This window comes from Falco cherrug, chromosome 6 (genome assembly GCF_023634085.1).
Source record: "Falco cherrug isolate bFalChe1 chromosome 6, bFalChe1.pri, whole genome shotgun sequence".
In the NCBI taxonomy this organism is placed as follows: Eukaryota; Metazoa; Chordata; class Aves; order Falconiformes; family Falconidae; genus Falco; species Falco cherrug.
The window spans coordinates 74,175,903-74,195,646 of record NC_073702.1 but is presented as its reverse complement, the minus strand read 5'-3'; the positions used below and the strand labels follow the sequence as shown (position 1 = coordinate 74,195,646).

The 19,744-nt window shown below is 60.7% G+C and overlaps 1 protein-coding gene and 4 non-coding genes across 6 annotated transcripts; 3 read left to right on the top strand and 2 right to left on the bottom strand.

The window, feature by feature from the left end:
- Nucleotides 1–285: 285 nt before the first annotated feature.
- Nucleotides 286–449, bottom strand: LOC114014345 (U1 spliceosomal RNA). The gene has a single exon (XR_003557804.1). It is a non-coding gene; the product is annotated as a U1 spliceosomal RNA (small nuclear RNA).
- Nucleotides 450–2,690: 2,241 nt separating this feature from the next.
- LOC129736432 (U1 spliceosomal RNA) lies at nucleotides 2,691–2,854 on the top strand. The gene has a single exon (XR_008733024.1). It is a non-coding gene; the product is annotated as a U1 spliceosomal RNA (small nuclear RNA).
- A 756-nt stretch (nucleotides 2,855–3,610) lies between these two features.
- Nucleotides 3,611–18,893, top strand: TMEM214 (transmembrane protein 214). 2 transcript variants are annotated; one of them, XM_055714669.1, is made up of 17 exons: nucleotides 3,612–4,555; nucleotides 4,866–5,071; nucleotides 7,262–7,412; nucleotides 7,991–8,125; nucleotides 10,186–10,268; nucleotides 11,054–11,159; nucleotides 12,288–12,369; nucleotides 13,783–13,884; nucleotides 14,007–14,148; nucleotides 14,546–14,637; nucleotides 14,764–14,812; nucleotides 15,449–15,562; nucleotides 15,901–16,018; nucleotides 16,489–16,585; nucleotides 16,842–17,010; nucleotides 17,691–17,842; nucleotides 18,321–18,893. In XM_055714669.1, the coding sequence occupies exons 1-17, from the start codon at nucleotides 3,790–3,792 to the stop codon at nucleotides 18,445–18,447; spliced, it is 2,691 nt and encodes an 896-aa protein (XP_055570644.1). In that variant the 5' UTR covers nucleotides 3,612–3,789; the 3' UTR covers nucleotides 18,448–18,893. The 2 variants fall into 2 exon arrangements, with proteins under 2 accessions (XP_055570643.1, XP_055570644.1); XM_055714668.1 differs by lacking the exon at nucleotides 17,691–17,842 and having other exon boundaries at nucleotides 3,611–4,555.
- On the bottom strand, nucleotides 3,628–3,791 carry LOC114017973 (U1 spliceosomal RNA). The gene has a single exon (XR_003563340.1). It is a non-coding gene; the product is annotated as a U1 spliceosomal RNA (small nuclear RNA).
- Nucleotides 18,894–19,170: 277 nt separating the features above from the next.
- On the top strand, nucleotides 19,171–19,243 carry TRNAA-AGC (transfer RNA alanine (anticodon AGC)). Its single transcript has one exon. It is a non-coding gene; the product is annotated as a tRNA-Ala (tRNA).
- The last annotated feature ends 501 nt before the right edge of the window (nucleotides 19,244–19,744 follow it).

The following is a 19,744-nucleotide window of genomic DNA, read 5'->3' as shown; positions in this document are numbered from 1 at the left end:
ATGCTGCAGACCTGGCTTGGGGCTGTGGGGCTGGCCGTGGGTGGGGTGAAGCGGCCGGGGGTGGCGGCTAGGCTGTGTTTGGTTTGTTCCTTGTACGTTAAGAGCGCAAAGACCCCCACTAGCTCTGCAACACCAAACCCACGCGCCCCGCGACCCGCACTGGGGCAGAGCACTGCGTAGTGGAGGGACTGCTCGGGTAGCGCCGCACGCGGGTACTGTATGAGCTACAGCAGCACTGCGCTCGTTTTTCACTGATACTGTAACTCTGTCTTTGAACTACCGAGCCAGGGGAGAGCGCGAACGCAGTCCCCCACTACCACAAATTATGCAGTCGAGTTTCCCGCATTTGGGGAAATCGCAGGGGTCAGCACACCCGGAGTGCAGGGGATGAGCCTCGCCCTGGGAAAACCACCTGCCTGATCATGGTGTCTCCCCTGCCAGGTAAGTATGAGCACCGACCCCGCAACACAACACCGCACAACAACGCACGCGCACCCACAACGCGGCCACCGCGGAACACGCACGCGGAACACGTCGCGACACGCGCCCCGCGCCTGCCCGATGCCGCGCGCCCGCACGACGCCGCGGACGCCCGTGGCCGCCGCCGGCCCCGACCGGGAACGGGCCCCCAGGAGCCCGCGCGGCGCCTCATCTGCATGGGCACGCCCACTCCCGGCCGGCCCCGCCCCGCCTCGCTCCGCCCCGGCCGCGGAAGGACGCTCCTGCCGGGGCCGGGGCCGGGCCGCGGGGCACCGCCGCCGGTAACGTCCGGTCCCACCGTCCGCCGCCTCCGCCTCTCGCCACAGACACCCCCGCCCCCTTCACGGCGGCCCGACCGGCCCCGCGGCCCCTGGGACACCGGCACCTCCCGGTGCTGCGTGGGGCCGGAGCCGCAGCGGGGCCAGCAGCGGGAGGGGACCCGTGGGGCAGCGCCAGGGCCTGTGGCCGGGACCGTGGGGGCGCCCGGGGGTGCTCGAGGGGGCCGGGGCTGTTTCGGGGACACGGGCTGTGCTCCGCAGCCGGCTGAGCCCGCAGAGGGGAAGGCGGGAGCTGCAGCCCCAGTTTGGGCAGAGGCCACGGAGCCCTGGCCACGGCGCTGGGCTCCAGTAGCTGGGCCGGATCCCACTGGGCGGTACTGGCTCGTGCTGGGCTCTGCCAGGGCTCCACACAACAGCACCTACACAGTCTGTGACGACAGCGCATGCAGCCCAGGGACCCCAGTGCCAGGACCGTGGGGTCTGGGCGCTGACAGCGGCACGGCAAGAGCAGGTGCCCGTGGAGGGGACAAGCACGTGGTGCCCTGAAAGCCTCTGTGCCCTCCACGGTGAAGGCAAGGGGCCGGTCAACACCCGCAGTCACAGTGCCCCACACCCGCCAGCTCCAGCACCCCGTGCGCCCTTGTGCTCCCTCAGCAAACGCAAACCCACCCCCTCGCCCCCCTCCCGGTGTCTGGGTGCTGCTGGTTGTGCTCCTAAACCTCGTCCTACCACGGGAACTGCTGGGGCTCTCGGGGTTTATCCCGGCTGCCTCTGGATCAAAACTGTCCCTGCTTGTGCTTCACACACTCACCGGCCGGTTACATGTCACCAAACAACATGGCAAATGCCCCACACGTGCTGCTTCCCCTGCCCGCACAAGCCATCCCCCCGCATGGAGCACTGGCTGGGGCAGGACCTGCCGCCGAGGCCCTGCCATGGTGGGAGTGCTGCTGGTGCTGCCGGTCCAGCTTCACGGACACAGTGACACGAACTTTGGTGCCCACAGACCGGAGCAGCTGCTCAATGGGCTGGGGCCGGCGGGACAACAGCACATGCTGTGCACATGCAGAGCCCAGGCCAAGGACAGAAGTGGCTCCTCATAAAATTTGAGGTCAACATCAGATACTGCTTGAGGCACCAGGAGAAAATCTTTGGGTCGGTGGGAGCGGCCCCCAGGCATGGGGGGTAGATGAGGAACTGCTTGGGACAGCACCAGGCGTAGCTGGGCGTATTGACGGTGGTGGCAGTGCACGAGAGGGCTCGGCTGACGCTGCCTTGAAGCCAACGGGTACGCGGCACCGCCTGCCCCGGGGCTGGCGGAAAGAGAGGGGCAGGCAGCAGGGCTGGGACTGACGGCTGCGAAGGCTCATACAGCCCAGCGGCCGGGATGGGCGATGGGGTGGCGGGGCCCAGCGCTGGAAGCCCCCGCGCTCCCAGGGCACCTGCGGCCCTTCCACCGGCTGCCCGGCCCTCGGAGGCTCTGGCCGGCCGAGCCCCGCGCAGCACCGGGCGGTGCCGGTGTCCCAGGGGCCGCGGGAAGGGGGCGGGGGGTGTCTGTGGCGAGAGGCGGCGGCGGCTGGAGCCGGCCCGGCGGAGGCGCCCGCGGCAGGCGGTGGGACCGGACGTTACCGGCGGCGGTGCCCCGCGGCCCGGCCCCGGCCCCGGCCCCGGCAGGAGCGTCCTCCCGCGGCTGGGGCGGGGCGGTCGGGGCGTGGGCGTGCCCATGCAGATGAGGCGCCGCGCGGGCTCCTGGGGGCCCGTTCCCGGTCGGGGTCGGCGGCGGCCACGGGCGTCCGCGGCGTCATGCGGGCGCGTGGCGTCGGGCAGGCGCGGGGCGCGTGTCGGGGCGTGTTCCGCGTGCGTGTTCCGCGGTGGCCGCGTTGTGGGTGCGCGTGCGTTGTTGTGCGGTGTTGTGTTGCGGGGTGTGTGTTCATACTTACCTGGCAGGGGAGACACCATGATCAGGCAGGTGGTTTTCCCAGGGCGAGGCTCATCCCCTGCACTCCGGGTGTGCTGACCCCTGCGATTTCCCCAAATGCGGGAAACTCGACTGCATAATTTGTGGTAGTGGGGGACTGCGTTCGCGCTCTCCCCTGGTTCGGTGGTTGAAGAGCAGATGAACCAGCCCGGGCAGCGCCTCCAGCCCTGCTGCAAGCACGGTTGGGTGCGGTCGTTACCTGCGCACAACCCCGGGGCTGCCAGCAGAGGGCAAACTTCGCACGCGCCAAACGACAGTGGCCCGGCCCCAGTCACGCGATCGTCATTTTCAATCGCCGTTCGTGCGCGCCTGGGCTCCCGTTTAACTGCACAGCGCTCGTCTTCCTACGCCCTCGCGTGCTCTCGGGGGGGCGCCCTCTGTGAGGAGGGGGCATTGCTCGGGGGAGGGTCTCGAGTTGCCCGAGGACAGTTCACGCGGCTGAAGCCACTTTCCGTGCGCGCTCGTCCGCTTCCCAGCGAGCTGACCTGGTGATGGGCAGCGGCGCGATGGCGTCGGCACCTCCCCGGGGCCGTGGGTGGCCGTTTGCAGGGGCTGACGGCTGAACATCCTGCGGGGTTTAAAGCCCTTCTCGTCCGTCATTGCAGCCCCTCGCACGTTTCGTCAAAGGAAAATCCTGCACCAGCTCCCGCGGCGCCTCAGGGCCCCGCGGACGGATAATGCAGAGCCGGGTGGAGCGAACCCGACCCGGTGCGCGCGAGGCGACTTCCGGGCGGGGGGTGGGATGGGGTGCTGCCGGGCCGGGATCTGGCGCCCGCGCGAAACGTCCCCAGCAAGACCGACGAGCGACTGAAAGCAAGCCCACGAAGAGCAGTACAGGGCTATCTGCGAAACTACTGTGAAAGCGCAGGATCTGTTATTAACCGTGCGAGCCAGGGGAGAGCGCGAACGCAGTCCCCCACTACCACAAATTATGCAGTCGAGTTTCCCGCATTTGGGGAAATCGCAGGGGTCAGCACACCCGGAGTGCAGGGGATGAGCCTCGCCCTGGGAAAACCACCTGCCTGATCATGGTGTCTCCCCTGCCAGGTAAGTATGAACACACACCCCGCAACACAACACCGCACAACAACGCACGCGCACCCACAACGCGGTCACCGCGGAACACGCGCGCGGAACACGCCCCGACACGCGCCCCGCGCCTGCCCGACGCCGCGCGCCCGGCACGACGCCGCGGACGCCCGTGGCCGCCGCCGACCCCGACCGGGAACGGGCCCCCAGGAGCCCGCGCGGCGCCTCATCTGCATGGGCACGCCCACGCCCCGCCCGCACCGCCTCCCACGACGACCCGCCCCGATGGGCTTGGCCAGCCGGCCGCAGTTTGAGTGTTCCCGCCCCGCAGGTCCCGCCCTTCCCTCCGCCTCGCACCACTCGCTCCTGGGCCGTGCCATTCCCGGGGCCAGGAGGGCGGCGGAGACCGCGACTGGTGGCTCGGAGAAAGGGGGAAGTTACGGGGCGGGGCGCGCGGGTCAGGCGGCCGAGGCCTGCCAGCGGGGCGGGGCCCCACCACCCTGGGGGCGGGGCCTGAGCGCTCACGGCGTCCCGCGGCGCGGTGGGGTGGGGCGGAGACGTGGCACCCGCCGCGCGGGCCCCGTGTGCGCGGCCGCAGCCAATGAGCGGCCCCGCCTCCCCCCTGCCCCCCCTGCCCCGCTGCCCCGGCTCGGCGCGATGGCGGCGGCGGGCCCGGCCGCGGGCGGCGGGCGCTGGGAGGTGGTGCGGAAGGGCCGGCGGCCGGCGGGGGGCTCCGGCAGCCGCCGTGCCCTGGGCGAGGCCAACGCCGTCCGCGCGCTGCCTTTGGCCGGTGAGTGCGGCGCGGTCGCGGGCCCGCGTGGGGTGTCACCGCCGCACGCCTCGGAGCGGGCTGCGTGGGGGCCTGCCGCCGGAGGTCCGCGGGTCCGGGCGGGGGGCGCTGCCTGGGGCTGGGTGTCTCGTGTGGGGAGGGCCGGTAGGCTCCATCCCCCAGGCTGCTGCCAGCCGCGGGGGGCCCGACCCCCCTGCCCACGCTGGGGCTCGGGCCCGCTGTGCCCCTGGGGCTGGGACCCACCCCTCTGCCCCACGGGCCAATGCTCCCCACAGGCCCCTGCTACCTACTCCCCTTTTCCGGGTTCCAGCTCCCATCGCTACCTCTGACACCATCTTCGAGCTGGGCTTCGAGCGGGCGCTGAAGAAGCAGAACAAGGAGCAGGTCCCCCCCGCGTCGGCGCCCGAGCAGCCACACCGGAGGCAGCATGCAGGGAAGAGCACGAAGAAGCCGTCAGCGACCAATACCGGTGCCAAACCAGGGAAATGCCGCTCGCTGGAGGAAGCCCTTAGAGCTGTGAGTGTGCCTGGCCAGGGTGTGCCACATGGGTGCCCTGACTGCCGACTGCAGAGCCGAAGCTCCGTGTGCTGTTGCTCACTGAGGCTGCCCAGCACTCACTCCGGCAGCCTCTGCTCCCAGTCGCTTCAGCAGCGAGAGCCTAGGTGCTCAGGGCGCCGTTAAATCCAGTCAAAGCAAGCAGCACAAAGAGCACGGTGCCCTGTTTCGGTTCAGCCCTACCACACAGGTGCATTACGCCTCGGGGAGGGAGGCTGGCTCCGGTGCCCCAGCCCCTCAGTGCCCACAGACCCCCAGCTTGTGGCAGGATGCATCCTCACCCCTGTGCAGGGACGAATGCTCCCACCTGCCGCTGGCTTTGGCCAGGGTGGTCTCACTTGCTGTGGAAGCAAAGTGGATGGTGTGCGGTGCTTTGGCAAGTGCTAGGCTGGCCTGGGAGATCTGTCTGGTGCTTGGAATTGTGCTTTGGCTGTAGGCAGGAGACAGAATGGCAGAAGCTGGCCAGAAGGGAATTTCTGGTTTCTTTTTCACCCACTCCCTGTCTGCTGTCTGGGAGGAATCCTGGGAAAGTCTCGTTGGTGAAGCCTCCTCCCTGTCCCACCAACTGCAGTCCCAGGGAGCTATTTCTGCAGGTCATGCTCCCTGTGTTACCGGTGGATCTGCAGAACTCGTTTGACTTTGTCCTGCCTGTTCTTGTGATGTCTGAGCAGGGATGGGTTTTAGAAAGAAAACCCAAATTAATTCTGTTGAGACAGTGTCGGGAAAAGCGGCTGCCTGGCTGGGCTGTCCCGCAGCGGTCGCTTCCTCAGCTCCATGCTTTCACCCAAGCATTGCCCCTTGCTTGTGCCCTGAGCACCTCTGATCACCCTGGCTGCAGGGGTCAGGGGTTTCCTTCACTCTGCTGCGTACAAGTTGTTCTTTGCATCCAGCTTTTGGTTGTAGAGACAGCTTGGAGTGGAATTAACTTGTGTTATTTCTGAGTGTGTCACGGCAGACATTCCTCAGGGGGAGCAGCAGCGTGGTTGCTCTGTAACCGCTCTGCACAGCTCAGCAGTGACAAATGTAGTTGTGTGACTGCTGCTCTGTCAGCTTCGCTGACAGTGTCAGTTACTTTTTTGGTGTAGCAGCAGCTTTCTTTTCCTCATTCCTCTTTTCCTCTTACTCCTCAGCAACCATTCTTCCAAAATGGTTGCTGAAATAAGTGTGCAACAAAAGGTGCCCATTTCAAATTTAATAACGTACTGTGGCTGAAATGCACTGTGTACAGAAATGTTAGACTGCAAAACTTCAAACAGCTATCTAAGTCTTGCTGCATCTCCTAATAAGTGAAGGCAAGGTATCTGTTCCCGAGAGCTTCTAGATAATCTGAGTTTAAAAGCAGGCAAAAAGCATGTTTCGTGACAGATGTCACAGGAAGAGAAAGGTGCGGGGATGTGAGCTGCTGTCTGTGTTCCTGGTCTGTCAGTTGTTGGTTGTTACTCAGGTGGGTCTGGATGATCTTGGCTGTTGTCTCCTTTGAGGACTCTGAGTGCAGAGTTGCCAGTCAGTGCCCACACAAACCATCCACAGCTGGGGTAACACTGGGCTGATCCTCACTGAGCTGCAGCCTTGAGCTGTCTCCTGCTGAGTGAGAGACTCTGAGCACCGTGTGCTCCTCGGTGGTTTACGCAGAGCTGGCTGGTCCCAGGTGACGCTTGCAGCAGAACCCCGGCTGCTGTGCTGTGGAGCGGTGTGGAGCAAGGAAAACCCCTCAGTGTGCCCAGGGGTGGCTCCAAGGAGGGAGAAGGGCTCATCCCTGCATCCTTCTGATGTTTCTGTTGGCTGTGGAGCCTTGTGCAGCCCCTTTGACACTGGGTGCCTGCCACATTCCCCACATGGGTTTTGTTATTCCTCAGCAGCAATCTTTGCTTTTCTGAAGAAAATGTGTTTTCAGTACAAAATCGAATGCTGTTTCCAGGCCAGCGCACCCATTTGCATTAACAAGTGGTGGTTTTTTGGGGATTGCTGCATAGCAGCACCAAGCAGCTGGGGATTTCCATGCGGGAAGGGTGGTGTTCTCAGAATGAAGGTGGGGGGTGTTTTCATCCGTGCCCAGCAGTCCCTTAGGTGCCAAAGTTAACTTCCTTCTTCCCATGCTTTTTGACCAGTTCTGTATGTCCTGGGTTGAACTTGTCTTGTCTGTTGCTTCAGCTTGACTTGGTGGATCTGCAGAAGGAGCTGGATAAAAGTCAAAGCGTGTTCCCCGAGAACCCCTCCGTCTGGGTGAAGGACTTGGCTGGCTATCTCAACTACAAGCTGCAGGCACCCAGGAGTGACCCCACGCTCAGCCAGCACCCCCACGGTCAGTGGCGTTTAACCTGTCAAGGCAACTTGGTAATAAAACAGGGAATATTTGTTTTATTCTGTGATATCACCGGAAGTGACTTTTCTTGACTACAAAGACAATGAAATCGTATATACAGTTGGCAAATTAAAGATTTTCCCCAGTCACCCCTTCTCCATAAGAAGCCGTGACCTGTACCTGCTGTTGTGGAATTCTGGAATCTGCTCGCAGGTATCTGCACTCATCTTTAAAAGGGATATTCTGGCTGGATTTCCCTTTTTTTGCATGATCTGTTGGTTTATGCTTGCTTTGAGCACTTGGTGCCGGGGTGGCATGGGTAAAAGAGCAGATTATCTTCTCAAAACCCGTGTATATCCTGCAGTACCAACATCTGACAGAAAGCAATCCTTTATTGCTAGTTAGATGCATCTAATATAGAATGAGAAAGAAGTCACTTGTTGAGTATGTGGCATATGAGGACAAGGCGCTTCTCTGTGACCACCTTGCCTGCCAGGCCAGCTTCTCTGTGCAGCCACAGCTAAAAGTCTCGCGAACTGACATTCACTAAACTCTTCCTACCCTTGTGTTGGCTCCAGACTATCCATACTGCCTTGTGAGCAAGGAGCTGAAGAACATCATCAGATCCCTGCTGGGACGGTCGTCCGGCGTGCTGGAGCTCTTCTTTGACCACTGTATTTACAGCATGCTGCAGGAGCTGGACAAAACCCCAGGTAAGGCACAGTCAGTGCAGGTCTGGGGTGCTGGCACACCCATTGTGCTCTATTAGTGTGGCAGACTGGCGATGAGGTTTTCTGGCCATGGGAACACTGCTGCTTCTCATTGCCTGTTTTAAGAGCTCATCTGAATTCCTCCATGGAGAAGGGGAGGTGGGAAACTCTTTCTGTGCATCGGGTGTGCGGTGAGGAGCTGCTCCTGCCTGCACAGCTCATCAGTGTGATGCAAAATGCTGCTGAAGCTGGGGGTCTTTGGGCTGGAGGAGCTGGAGCAGACGTAGCAGGGGGCAAGATATGAGCCTGGCATGGTGCTTTGGGGAAGAATTGCAGACTGGAGAGTGTGTGAATGGAAAGCATCTTTCTGAGGGCTTTTGCATTGTGGCATGTGTTGCCATAGCTTTTAAAACGGGGCCTTTTGGCCTTATGTAATTGGGTAAAAGCTGGTTTGTTTCTGTCCTGTGCTGCAGTAAGGGCATTTCCTGCAAAGCGAGTGATCACCCTTTAGTTGCCAAGTTGCCAATGTGCCAGTGGGATTCTGGGGTGCCTTGGGAGGAACGTGGCCTGCAGGTCGAGGGAGGTGGTCCTCCACCTCTGCTCTGCCCTGGTGGGGTCCATCTGGAGCTCTGGGTCCAGTGCTGGGCTCCCCAGTTCCAGAGAGACTGGGAGCTGCTGGAGAGGGGCCAGCAGAGGTGACCAAGCTGATGAGGGGCTGGAGCATCTCCCTGGTGAGGAAAGGCTGCGGGAGCTGGGGCCGTTCAGCCTGGGCAGGAGAAGGCTGAGAGGGGACCTGAGCGATGCACACAGGTACCTTAAGGGCCAGTGTCAGGGGGCCGGGGCCGGGCTCTTGTCAGCGGTGCCCAGCGACAGGACAAGGGGCAACGGGCACAAACTGCAGCACAGGGAGCTCCGTGGGGAGAGCAGGAAAAACTTCTTTCCCTTGAGGGTGCCGGAGCACGGGGACAGGCTGCCCAGAGAGGCTGTGCAGTCTCCTTCTCTGGGGACATTCAGAGCCCACCTGGCTGCAGCCCTGCGCAGCTGCTCTAGGAGAGCCTGCTTGAGCAGGGGGTGGGCTGGGTGGTGTGAACTGGGTGGGCTCCAGGGGGTCCCTTCTAACCCCAATCACTGTGATTCTGTCCTCAGCCCTTGGCTCTGCCATATGCTGTGCTGAATGGCCAGTGGCACCACCTGTGGTTTGTTTCCATCACAAAACCTGCCTGATTGATTACAGTTATGGGAAGGGGATAGCTGTTAGGAAATGGTCGAGGTGCTGCTTTGCTTTGGGGTTGCATTCGTATGCAGTTTGGGAAGATGCTTGGTTGTCGAAGGAGGTGTTGGTCTGTGATAGGGAGGACCAGGGGGCTCCACTGGGCACAGCAGCTGTGCTGGCCTCCTCTGCCACTGGCCTCACATCAGCTTGACCGCGGTGTAGCTGATGCATCAGGTGTGAAAGCCACGTGTGACCCAGGGGAGCATCATGGCTGCAGTGGGACTGTGCCTCGGAGCAGGACCAGCCTGGGGGGCAGCCAGCCCCTGCTGTGGGCCACACGGCCCAGCCTGAGGGCCAGCAGAGCTGGAGGGAGTTGCTGGATGGCGCCCAAGAACCAGAGGGTCCCTTGAATCCCCAGTCTCTTTCAAACGTGAACAGGGGGGACACGAGCCCTTGGAAGTTCCCAGACTTGGGGCTGCAATGGTGATGGTTACTGTGCCTGCCTGCGTGTTCTTTGGGGGGCTGAACTGGGCTGAGTGGGCTCCAGGAAGCTGCCGATGAGTTTCCAGGGGTCTGTGGGGTCTGTCCTGCTGCAGGCTGGAGCCCTGTAGTGGGGGGTCTGGGGAGAGGGCAGGTGGGGGGCACTGCCAGAGAGGGAGCAGGACCCATGCTACCATGGTGAGGCTTGTGTCCAGAGCTCGTTAGCTGGTGAGCAGGGCAGGTCTGTGCAGAGAGGTTCATCATCACCCCCCACCCCCCACCTTCTGAGGGTTGGTGAGGGAGAGGGGAGGAGAGAGGCTTGAAGAAGGCTTTTTGTGACTGCGAAGGCCCCTTCTGTGCTCTGTTTCAGGGGAGTCTTTGCACGGGTACAGGATCTGCATCCAGGCGGTGGTTCTGGACAGGCCCAAAATCGCCACCATGAATCTGGGCAAGGTGAGCCGGGTACTTGGGCTTGCTGGTGGTTTCTGCGCAGATGCAGTAAACCTGGTGGTGCTGCTCCTGCTCCCACCTCGAGGATCCCCTGGAGCGGTCGGATGATGAGCATCCGTTCCTGTTAATTGGAAGTCTTGGGATCTGTTGGGGTTGTCCCATGCATGAAGTCCTTGTGCCTCCCTGTGCTTATGGCCCATACGGAGGCACCAGCATCTCCCCTCCTCCCCAGATGTACCAGAACTGATGTAAGCACTGGTGCCCCACGGCATCCTTTCTTTAGAAAGACCTTGTCCAAAGCTCATGCTCCCTCTCTGCCACATTCTCTGTGCTCTGCTGCTCTTGGAGGGAGTGGGACATGTCTGTCCTTGGCTGCACTTGGTGGTCAGGCAGCCATGGGACGGGAATGAGGAGTTCTGGGGTCCCACTCCTTCAAAGCAAGCAGCCAAGTGGGTGATGGTTGCGGATGCAGCTCAGCTGCCATCCAGCACCGTGCAGTGCTGGCAGCTCTGCTTCCCCAGGGCTGGGGTTGGAATTCCGCTTGCCCCCAGCCAGCATGGCTCCCACCCCCGTCTGGTGCTGAGGGTCCCTCCCGCGGGGTAGGGGCTCTGCCCAGCTCCAGGGGTTGCTCCCTGCCAGGCTGGGCAGCCCAGGGCCCAGCGGGGCTGCTGTGGTCCTGCAGCACTGGCAGTCCTGCAAAGCGGTGTGATTCCAGGATCGTTTGCAGTGGCATTGGGGCAGGACAGGCTGAGGCTGCTCTTGACTGACATGTCTTGTCTTGCCCCCAGTACTTGGAGGTGTTGCGGTCTCACCAGAACAGGCCGATTAAATGCCTAACGGTCCTCTGGGCACTGGGACAGGCTGGATTCATGGACCTTCATGAGGGCCTGAAAGGTGAGAGCTGGGGGCAGTGGGCTGAATGCCGGTCCTCCCTCAGGGGGCTCCCCCTCCCCTGGGGACCACAGCAAAAGCAGGGGCAGCCCCAGGTAGTGCCTGCACATCTCCGGTCCTTCCAGTGTTACTGCTAAGGTGTAGGGTAGGGTCTGCTTCAAAACACACCGTCCCGCTGCTGAAATGCTGGAGAGGGGAGGGGTCTGCAAGACCTGGGGGGCACACCTGGGATCTGGAGTGTCTGCAGCTGCTGTGGTACCTCACGGTGAGAGCACACTGTGCCTGTCAGATGCTCGTTTGAGAGGAGAATGATAGAATCATTCAGGTTGGAAAAGACCCTTAAGGTGGCAGAGTGCAGTGGAGGGTGGTGTCCCCCATGCTGCAGCAGGGCCAGGTCGGAGTTTGCTGCCTGGTGTGTCACGTGTGATGCTGCTTGCTGGAGCTGGCTGCTTGTTAATGCATTGTACATGCCTGCCTGCCTTAACTGTATATGTTAAAGGCTAGTCAGCACCACAGAGGCAGGGTGACTTGTGCTGAAGTGTGTTTATAGAGGCACAAATACTCAGCATTTAGGGCTGCAACGTAGAGGTGCGTGAAGCGGTTAATTATTTTGGGGGAAGCTGGAGATGTTGCAAGAAGCACATTGCTGACAGAAGGGTGAGTTCAGATCTCCTGCCAAGCCTTAGTGGCCCCTCTGCATGGATAGAAACTGCCCTCCTGGCATCTTGTCCCTGGAGAGCATCTTTCCTGGCTGGGACAAGGAAATAACTCAATCCCAGGAGGAGCTATCCTGCCTGGAAAGAGGGGGAGCATGCTGCTCTGCCATTCCTCTGCAAGCAGAGCAGTGGAAGCAATGCAGCCACCCTGGAGCCCTCCCTGAGGGATCTGTCTGGTTGCTTGCTGAGTGTTTTGAGTAGGGAAATGGGGTGGTGGTTTGTCCTGGGTTTAAATATAGCTGCGGTCCTGGCACCCAAGTGTTCCTCTGCTTTTCAGTTGCTGCTTGCAGATCTGAGGAATGCGCAAGCTGATGGAAGGAGTGCATGGTGCAGCCGATGAGCGCTCGGTGCCGTGTGGAGGCACGGCAGGAGCCCTTCTGCTCCACAATCTGATCACTGCCTCTCTCCCCCACAGTGTGGCTTGGTGTCATGCTCCCAGTGCTCGGGATCAAGTCTCTCTCTCCTTATGCTGTTGCTTACCTGGACCGTCTGCTGATGTGAGTTACCTTGATAATGAAAGTGAGGTGTATATTCATTAAGAGGAATGAACACCTGCCCAGGCTGCTGGGTGTGGTGTGACTTTGTGTCTGCGTTGTGCTGGTGAAAAAACCTTGACTGTGTGTGGGAGAGTGGCGGTGAGTGGGTGTGTGTGCCCTGGCGAGACTGCCACAGCAGGCTGGCCAAGCTGCTTAGTTTGTCTCTGATCTTTGGTGACTGCCTCTAGTGTCAATGTCCCAGCAGCATTCAGCAGGCTCCTGACTGCATCTGCTGCCTCAATGGCTGCTGGTTCTGCAAATGGCTGTGTAGAAATGCAGGGGGAGCAGAGCCCTTCCCCAGCTGGCCCAGGTCACCTCCCTGAAGCAGACGAGCGGCTCAGCCACCCCCTGGCTCTGGCTGGGGCGGCAGGGTGGGCTGCTCTGGTGCTGCAGATTGGGGCTGTGGCTGTGCCGGTGTGACCCTGCATATGCCCTGTGTCAGGAATGGGCTTCTCTGGTGCCTGTGTGCCACATTGCCTGTCCCCACGAGCCCGGGAGAGCAGCTCCTGCTCTGAGTGCAGCTGGTGCCCGTGCCTCGAGGGATAGTGCTCTGAGGAGCAGAGCCCATGTTGCCACTGGCTGCTGCGGTGCACAGGCGTGTTGGGGCTTCTGGCTGCAGCAAGAGTTGCTGGCAGTATCTGCCATCACAGGCAGATGAGCCTTTCCTTGCAGGGAGAAGGGAGGTGGCATTTGGTTGAGGGCTGGGGCAGGCAGCTCTGCTGACCTTTGCATGGTGAGGGCAGCTGCCCTCTGGCATTCCCACCTTGGTGTGGTGGCAGGGAGCTGGGTGTTACTGCGACAGCTCCAGCACCTGGGGTGGAAAAAGGTCCAGTAGTGCAGGTAGCTGTCATGGCAATGGGAAAGGTCAGGAATGGCTTCATGGTGGGCACCAAGGGGCATCCCCTGCCCTTCCAGAGGGTCTGAGAGGTTTTAATTCAGGGTTTTTTTCACCAAACACTCAGTTTTTTCCTCTGTGCACTTCAGCAATGGGGCCATAGCAGGAGCGTGGGGACACAGAGAGCTCAATGGGGGTGGGAGGCTGCCTGGCTGCCATGGCCCAGGGAGGGGGTGACTGTCCCCTCTCGGCCCCCGGAGGCCACCTGCCTTGTCCCAGGGGAATGGAGGCAGCTGCCTGCATCTGTTCTGCCTGGCCAGCTGCTGCCAGGGTGGGATACGGCCCCTTGAGCTGCCTGCTGACCATGCAGGGTGTCTCCAGGTAGCAGCGAAGACAGATGAGTCTGGTGGTTAGAAACCACCCACGTGTACTGGAATGGTGTGTCTTTGTGAAGGGAAACCACCTCGGTGAGGGTTGCAGGCTGCAGTCGGCCGTGAGCTTGTCTACTGTGGCTCACAAGATTTGTTTCTGCTGCGCAGGATGCACCCAAACCTGACCAAAGGCTTCGGTATGATCGGACCCAAGGATTTCTTCCCCCTCCTGGACTTCGCCTTCATGCCCAACAACTCGCTGCCGCCCAGGTATGCTGGCATCCCCCAGTACATCCCAGCATGGGCTGTGCTGTGTGTGAGGCTGCCGTGGGGCAGTTGCCCCAGTCGCCTCGTTGGCCACTCTCCACAGCACCGGTGCCATCTCCCCTCAGCTTACAGGAGCAGCTGCGCCGGCTCTACCCTCGCCTGAAGGTGCTGGCATTTGGTGCGAAGCCGGAGACAACACTGCACACCTACTTCCCTTCCTTCCTCTCCCGTGCTACACCGAGCTGCCCTCCCAGCATGAAAAAAGAGGTGAGCCCTGTGCTGGGGGTAGTAGCTGCCAGCCCTGTGGGACCCGCAGGTCCCAGCATGTCGTCGTGTGGCTTGGGGCAGCCCTGGTGTGAGGAGGGACAGCGAAGTGGGTCCCATCCTTCCTACCCTACCCACGCCAGTGGGCATGGGGCTCTGTTGACCACTGGCCTAGCTCCCTGGACACGTGCTGTCACGAGGCAAGGACAGGGATCATGGGACAAGATTCCTGCTGCTGGCACCCAGGGTCTGGGAGTGCCAGACCCATGAGTTATTCGGTGCCTCAGGAGCTGGCTGGGATGAAGGCAGCGAGGCTGTGCTGGCATACAGCCTGGGGCACAGTGTATGTTGCACTGGGGGTGAGGATCAGGTGTAATGACCTGCTGTGTTCTCTTCCCAGCTCCTGACCTCCATGAGCCAGTGCCTCAGCCTGGATCCCCTGAGCTTCAGCGTCTGGAGGCAGCTGTACACCAAGCACCTTTCTCAGTCCAGGTCAGTTTGTGCTGCTGCCTGCCCCCTGCTCTGAGCAGGGCCAGCACCAGTCTGCTAGTGCTTAGGAGTGTGTTAAATTGCTTCTTGGAGCTCCTGACTGAGCTCTGTGTTCTCTTCCCCCAATAGTTTGCTTCTGAACCATCTGCTGGAGTCCTGGGACAGCAGGAGCAAGAAGGTAGGAGTAAGCCATGGGAAGGAGGAGTTAACGTGAGATGGGGAGACAATGTACCGGTGCTGCTGTGGGAGGTCTCCTCGAGCAGCATCCCAGTGGGACCTGTGTGTGCCCACCCAGCGCTGCTCCACCCAGTTGGCAGCTCAGTGGGACTACTGGTGGCGGCAGGTGCCTGCCAGACTCAAGAGCCAGCACATTGTCCTGGGAACAGGCAACACCTTGCCCACAGGCAGGGCATTTGTTTGCTCACTGATGGAGCAGAGAAGAGCCCCTTTCCCTCCACACGCTGTGTCAGGACTCGGGTATTCTATATTCAGTCCCTGTTAGGCCTTGCTGTTCTGGTGCTGTGGTGAGTGGGGAGGTTGCACTGGCTTACGGCTCAGCATCTGTGGAGCAGCAGCGCAGCTCCTGCAGCACTGGAGCAGTGGCTGGCTGGATCAGCTGGGGCACTTGGTCTGGGCACAGGAGCCTTGGAGGTGTCCCCACAGCCTCATTTGTTCTGCAGATCCCTGATGTTTCTGCCCAGCCCATCTTCTCTCTGCTCCCTCCTGCAGCCCCTACAGTGCTGGGTTGCGTGGGTGCATGGTGCTGCTGGCTTGGGGTGCTCAGAGCTGTGACACAGCTCTTGCTTTTCCTAAGGTGCGTCAGTCACTGCAGGAAACGGTTCACTCATTCAAAGTAACGAACGAGGAGCTGGTGGCGAGAGGGCCCAACAGTGACCAGGACGTGGCTGCCTGCAATGCTGCCTGCAAGGTGAGGGATGGCACGAGTGGTGCCCAGTGTCAGCCAGCAGCCGGATTTTGGCTCTCTGCTGAGGCTGTGGTTAGCCTCTTCTGCCTCCGGCACACACCAGGCCAGCGGCCTCACAGCAGCACATATGCTGGCCACGCCAGGGACAGATGGCGCTGGCCCTCGTCCATTCTCCCAGCTGCTTGGCAGGTGACACTGGTTTCCACTGGGAAGGCAGGGGTGGGTGATGAGAGCACCTGCGAGCATGGCAGCGTGCTGCCGTAGGGCAGTGCAGCTGTGCAGGAACCTCCCCAGCCTCAGGAGCCACACAGTGATGGGGTGTCATGTTCCTGTGCACCCAGGAGCTGCTGCAGAAGATGAAGGGCCAGGGCTTCCCCTGGTCGCGGCTGCTGCTCATCCTCCTGGTCTTTGCGGCCGGCTTCCTCCTGCATGATGTCCGGACACATGGCTCCTTCCAGGGTAAGGTGGCAGCAGCTCTGTCCGTGGCTCTGTGTGATGTGGAGGAACATCCCTGGGGAACAATAACTTTCCTGTTCTCCTGAGAGAAGGCCCTCCGTGCCCCTGCCTTCATCCTGAGTCTGTGCCACTGACCACCCTTGAGCAGCGTGGCCCCCTCTATCTGTCTGTGTGGGGTGTGCTTGGAGGGTACGTGGGCTGCAGTGGGCCAGATGTCCTCAGCAGGCTGCAGATGGATCCCCCTGCCTGTTGCCTCTCAGGAGGGTTTCCCCTGGGGCTGCCCTAACCCAGCTTTCCTCTCTGCTCGGGAGTTTCCACTCTTCTTTGTCCCATCTTGGAGCATCTTCCAAGATGTTTTGCAGGGCAGCTCGAGCTGCAGATCCCCAGAGAGTGGCCTCAGAGACAGACTGAGCATGCAGCTCCTGCAGACCAAGCTGGAGGGTTGCTCAGGGAATGGCTCTTGTCACTTCTAGCCTCCTCTTCTGCTCGCCTCCTTCATTCCTCTGGCGTCCTGCCGGCCCTGCAGCAAGCCTGGCAGAAGGTCTCCCACTGCTGCCTTGAAGGATACAGGTCAGTGGCACTGGCACTTTGTGTGGCTGGGTGGCCATGAAGGTGTTGATACAGCCCAAAGTGATCTCCACTGGGAGCCCTCTTTGTTGGGGAGTTGTTTCCCAGCTCTGCCTGGGAGTGCTTTCAGCTCAGCTCTTGAGCTGTCCTCTTCCCTTGGCTTCTGGCAGCAGCTCCCGGTACCTGTGTGCCCCCATGGCTCTGCCAGTGGTGCCGGGGCAGCCGGCGCTGCCCTCAGCCAGCGCTCGTTCTGTTACAGGTGGCTGGAGCGCAGCCTGCCCGTGTACAGCTCCCAGGCAGCAGCTGTCCTGCAGCCGCAGCTGGAACTGCTCTGGGTGAAGAGCAGCGAGGTGGCCCTGTACGCATCCGAGCAGTGCTCATCCCTGCTGTCCTGGGTCCACAACAGCCTGCCCTGCTTCATTGAGTGGGTAAGAAGGATGTCCCAGCTGCTGGGAGAGATGAGGAGTGCCGGCGGGGCTGCAGCCTGCAGCAGCTCAAGAGACTGAAACCCCCATGTCAGGGGTTCCTGCCAGACAGCAGCACTGAGGGCAGGAGGTGGGGGGAGAGGCCCAAAGGAGGAAGGCGATGTCTCTGCTGCTGCTTTTGCACCAGCTGTCGGCTGCGAGCCCACCGGTGCTGGCAGGCCTGGGAAGGGGGAGCCATCGCCACAGGTCTCTGATGCTGTTCTTCCCCCTACAGCTACCACTCACCCCAGCTGCCTTCAGGCTGCTGGTGTTGACTGCATTGGGTCTGAAAGGGAAAGTTATCTTTAAGATAACTCACTAGTTTCCTGAAAGTCAGTAGTTTGGTGAAAAAGGGTTGATGTTAGCATCCCACAGAGCAAGCAGCATGGGTCCTGCAGCCCTGTCTCTGCTGTTTGATGGAGAGGGGTTGTGCATGAGCCGAGCGGTGAACGTGGGGAGGTCTAGGTCGTGCCAGGCCATGGGGGAGGGATGCCTGGCTGACTGTGGCACAGCCCGGTTTGCACAGAGCCTCCTTCACGGCTAACCCAGGCTCCTTGGGCTGCCTGAACCTGTGTGTACCTTGGGCACCTGCTGAGGCAAGGAGGTCATTGTTAAACCTGCACCTGCTCTCTCTGCCCCTGCAGCTCCAGTCCCATGTCCCTGAGTCCCTGCTGCACTTTGCCGAGTGCATCAGAGAGCTGCTGCTCTTCCTGGTGCGGAGCTGCCTGCTGCCGCTGCTGGAGTGTGTGGCTGTAGCGCTTGAGCGGGTCTGGAAGCACTGTGTGGACTCCTGCAAGTGAGCATCCATCCCTGCTGCTCTCGAGCTCCGAGTGCTCCCTCCGGGATGCTCTCCAGGCCCAGTGCTGCCCCGTGGCTACAGGGGCGGGTGTCTGTCCCTCGGTACAGCAGCAGCAGAATCTCTCCCTGACCTGGTTGCAGGGGGCTCCTTATCCTGCTCTGGCAGAGGGGCTGGGACATGGCACCATGGCTGAGCCATGTTCCTGCAGAGAGCATCCCCCATGGGAGCAGCACGGGCAGGTAACTGTGCTGCAGGACCTGCAGCCGCCCCCAGCTCTGCATGAGAGCTGGGCAGGGGAACGAGTAGCGTGTGTGCTCTCACGTGGCTGTGTCCCTGCTGCCGGCTCGAGGAGCTCCCAAATCCCTCGTGGGCTGCCAGTGCCGGGGGCTGGGTTGCTGCTGCTGCTGCCTGTGGGTTTGCCTGCCCTGCAGCTGGCACGTTCCCTGCCTGAAACCTGTTTCCCTCGCTTTTCCAGTGGAGAAATATCATGGGACTGCATGAGAGAACATCTGACAAGCTTTACCTATTCTTCTTGGATTTACCTGCAAAACACAACCATAGCCATCAAAAACTGGGCCCTGGCTATGATTTCAGGACACTGATCTGCTTTCTGGAGGAGTGGGGGCACGGTCATGTCATCTCCCGATGTTCCAGCCACCGAGGAGTATCTCCAGCACAACTTGCGGATGGCAATGCCAAGGGAGATGTACACAGGGACTTTGGGCTTAGGTTGGGGCTTACGGGGGAGGTGGGTTTTATTGTTTTTTGGTTTGTTTTGGTTTGGGTTTTTTTTTCCCCTGGGGAGACACATCCAGGTTTTCCACACCTTGTGAATTAGCTTTGGCTTTCCCTGTCCTGCTGCCCCTTCTCTAGGTCTGGATGGGGTCAATGATCTTATGCTTTGCCTGCAAGTGCATCTGTCCCAAAGTGTCAGAGGATCAGGTGCAGACACCCAGAGGTCTCCCACCCGTGCCCCCCCAACTCCTTCCCACGGGTTCCAAGTCGATGAACTGGACTGATTACTTTTTTTTTTCTCCTTTTGAGTGCACGTGCTTTGTCTTCCTTATTGGAGATGTCTGTGGAGTGGGGGGCTGTCCAGAACCCTGGCACAACTTGGGGGGGGGGGGGGGCGTCGGGGGGGCAAGGGGGGCTCTGGTGGTGGGGAAGCACCCCAAATGCCAGAATTCCAGCCCCACATACCTGCCGGGGCTGTGCTGCCTGTGCAGTGGGCTCCGTATTCCGGGGTTGGCGCTGAGCAGCGGCGGCCCGTGGGGCGGGGCGGGGGTGTGTGTAGGGGGGCGGTGGCGGCAGCTGTGGTTGGTGGTGGGGGATTAGCTCAGATGGTAGAGCGCTCGCTTAGCATGCGAGAGGTAGCGGGATCGATACCCGCATCCTCCAGCTTGGCTGCCGCGCAAGGCGGGGAGCGGGTGGGCGGCTCCTCAGATTTCTTTATGGACGTGCGTGCTGGGGGGGGTGCGCGGTTCTATGTATAACCATATGGTCTTATGGGCAGGTGTATATATGAGTGTGTGTACGTACACGTGATACTATGTACGTGTGTGTATGTAGAAGTGTGCACGTATTCTTATGTGCAGGTGCGCATATGCACGTGTATAGATGTATGTGCAGGTATATGTGTGCATGTATGTGCATATACACATGGATTATATATATACATGTGCATGTTTATATGATGTCTATGCACACGCATGTGGTTTGAGTGTGATATAGATGTGTGTGCAGACGTATGTATGCATGTGCTGCATGTTATGTGCAGTTGTGTATATATGCATGTAGGAGTGGGTGTGTGTATATGTTCTCATGCATGTGCAGGTCAGTGTGCATCTATGTACATACGTACTGCACATTCATGTGTTCTTATGTACATATGTGCATACA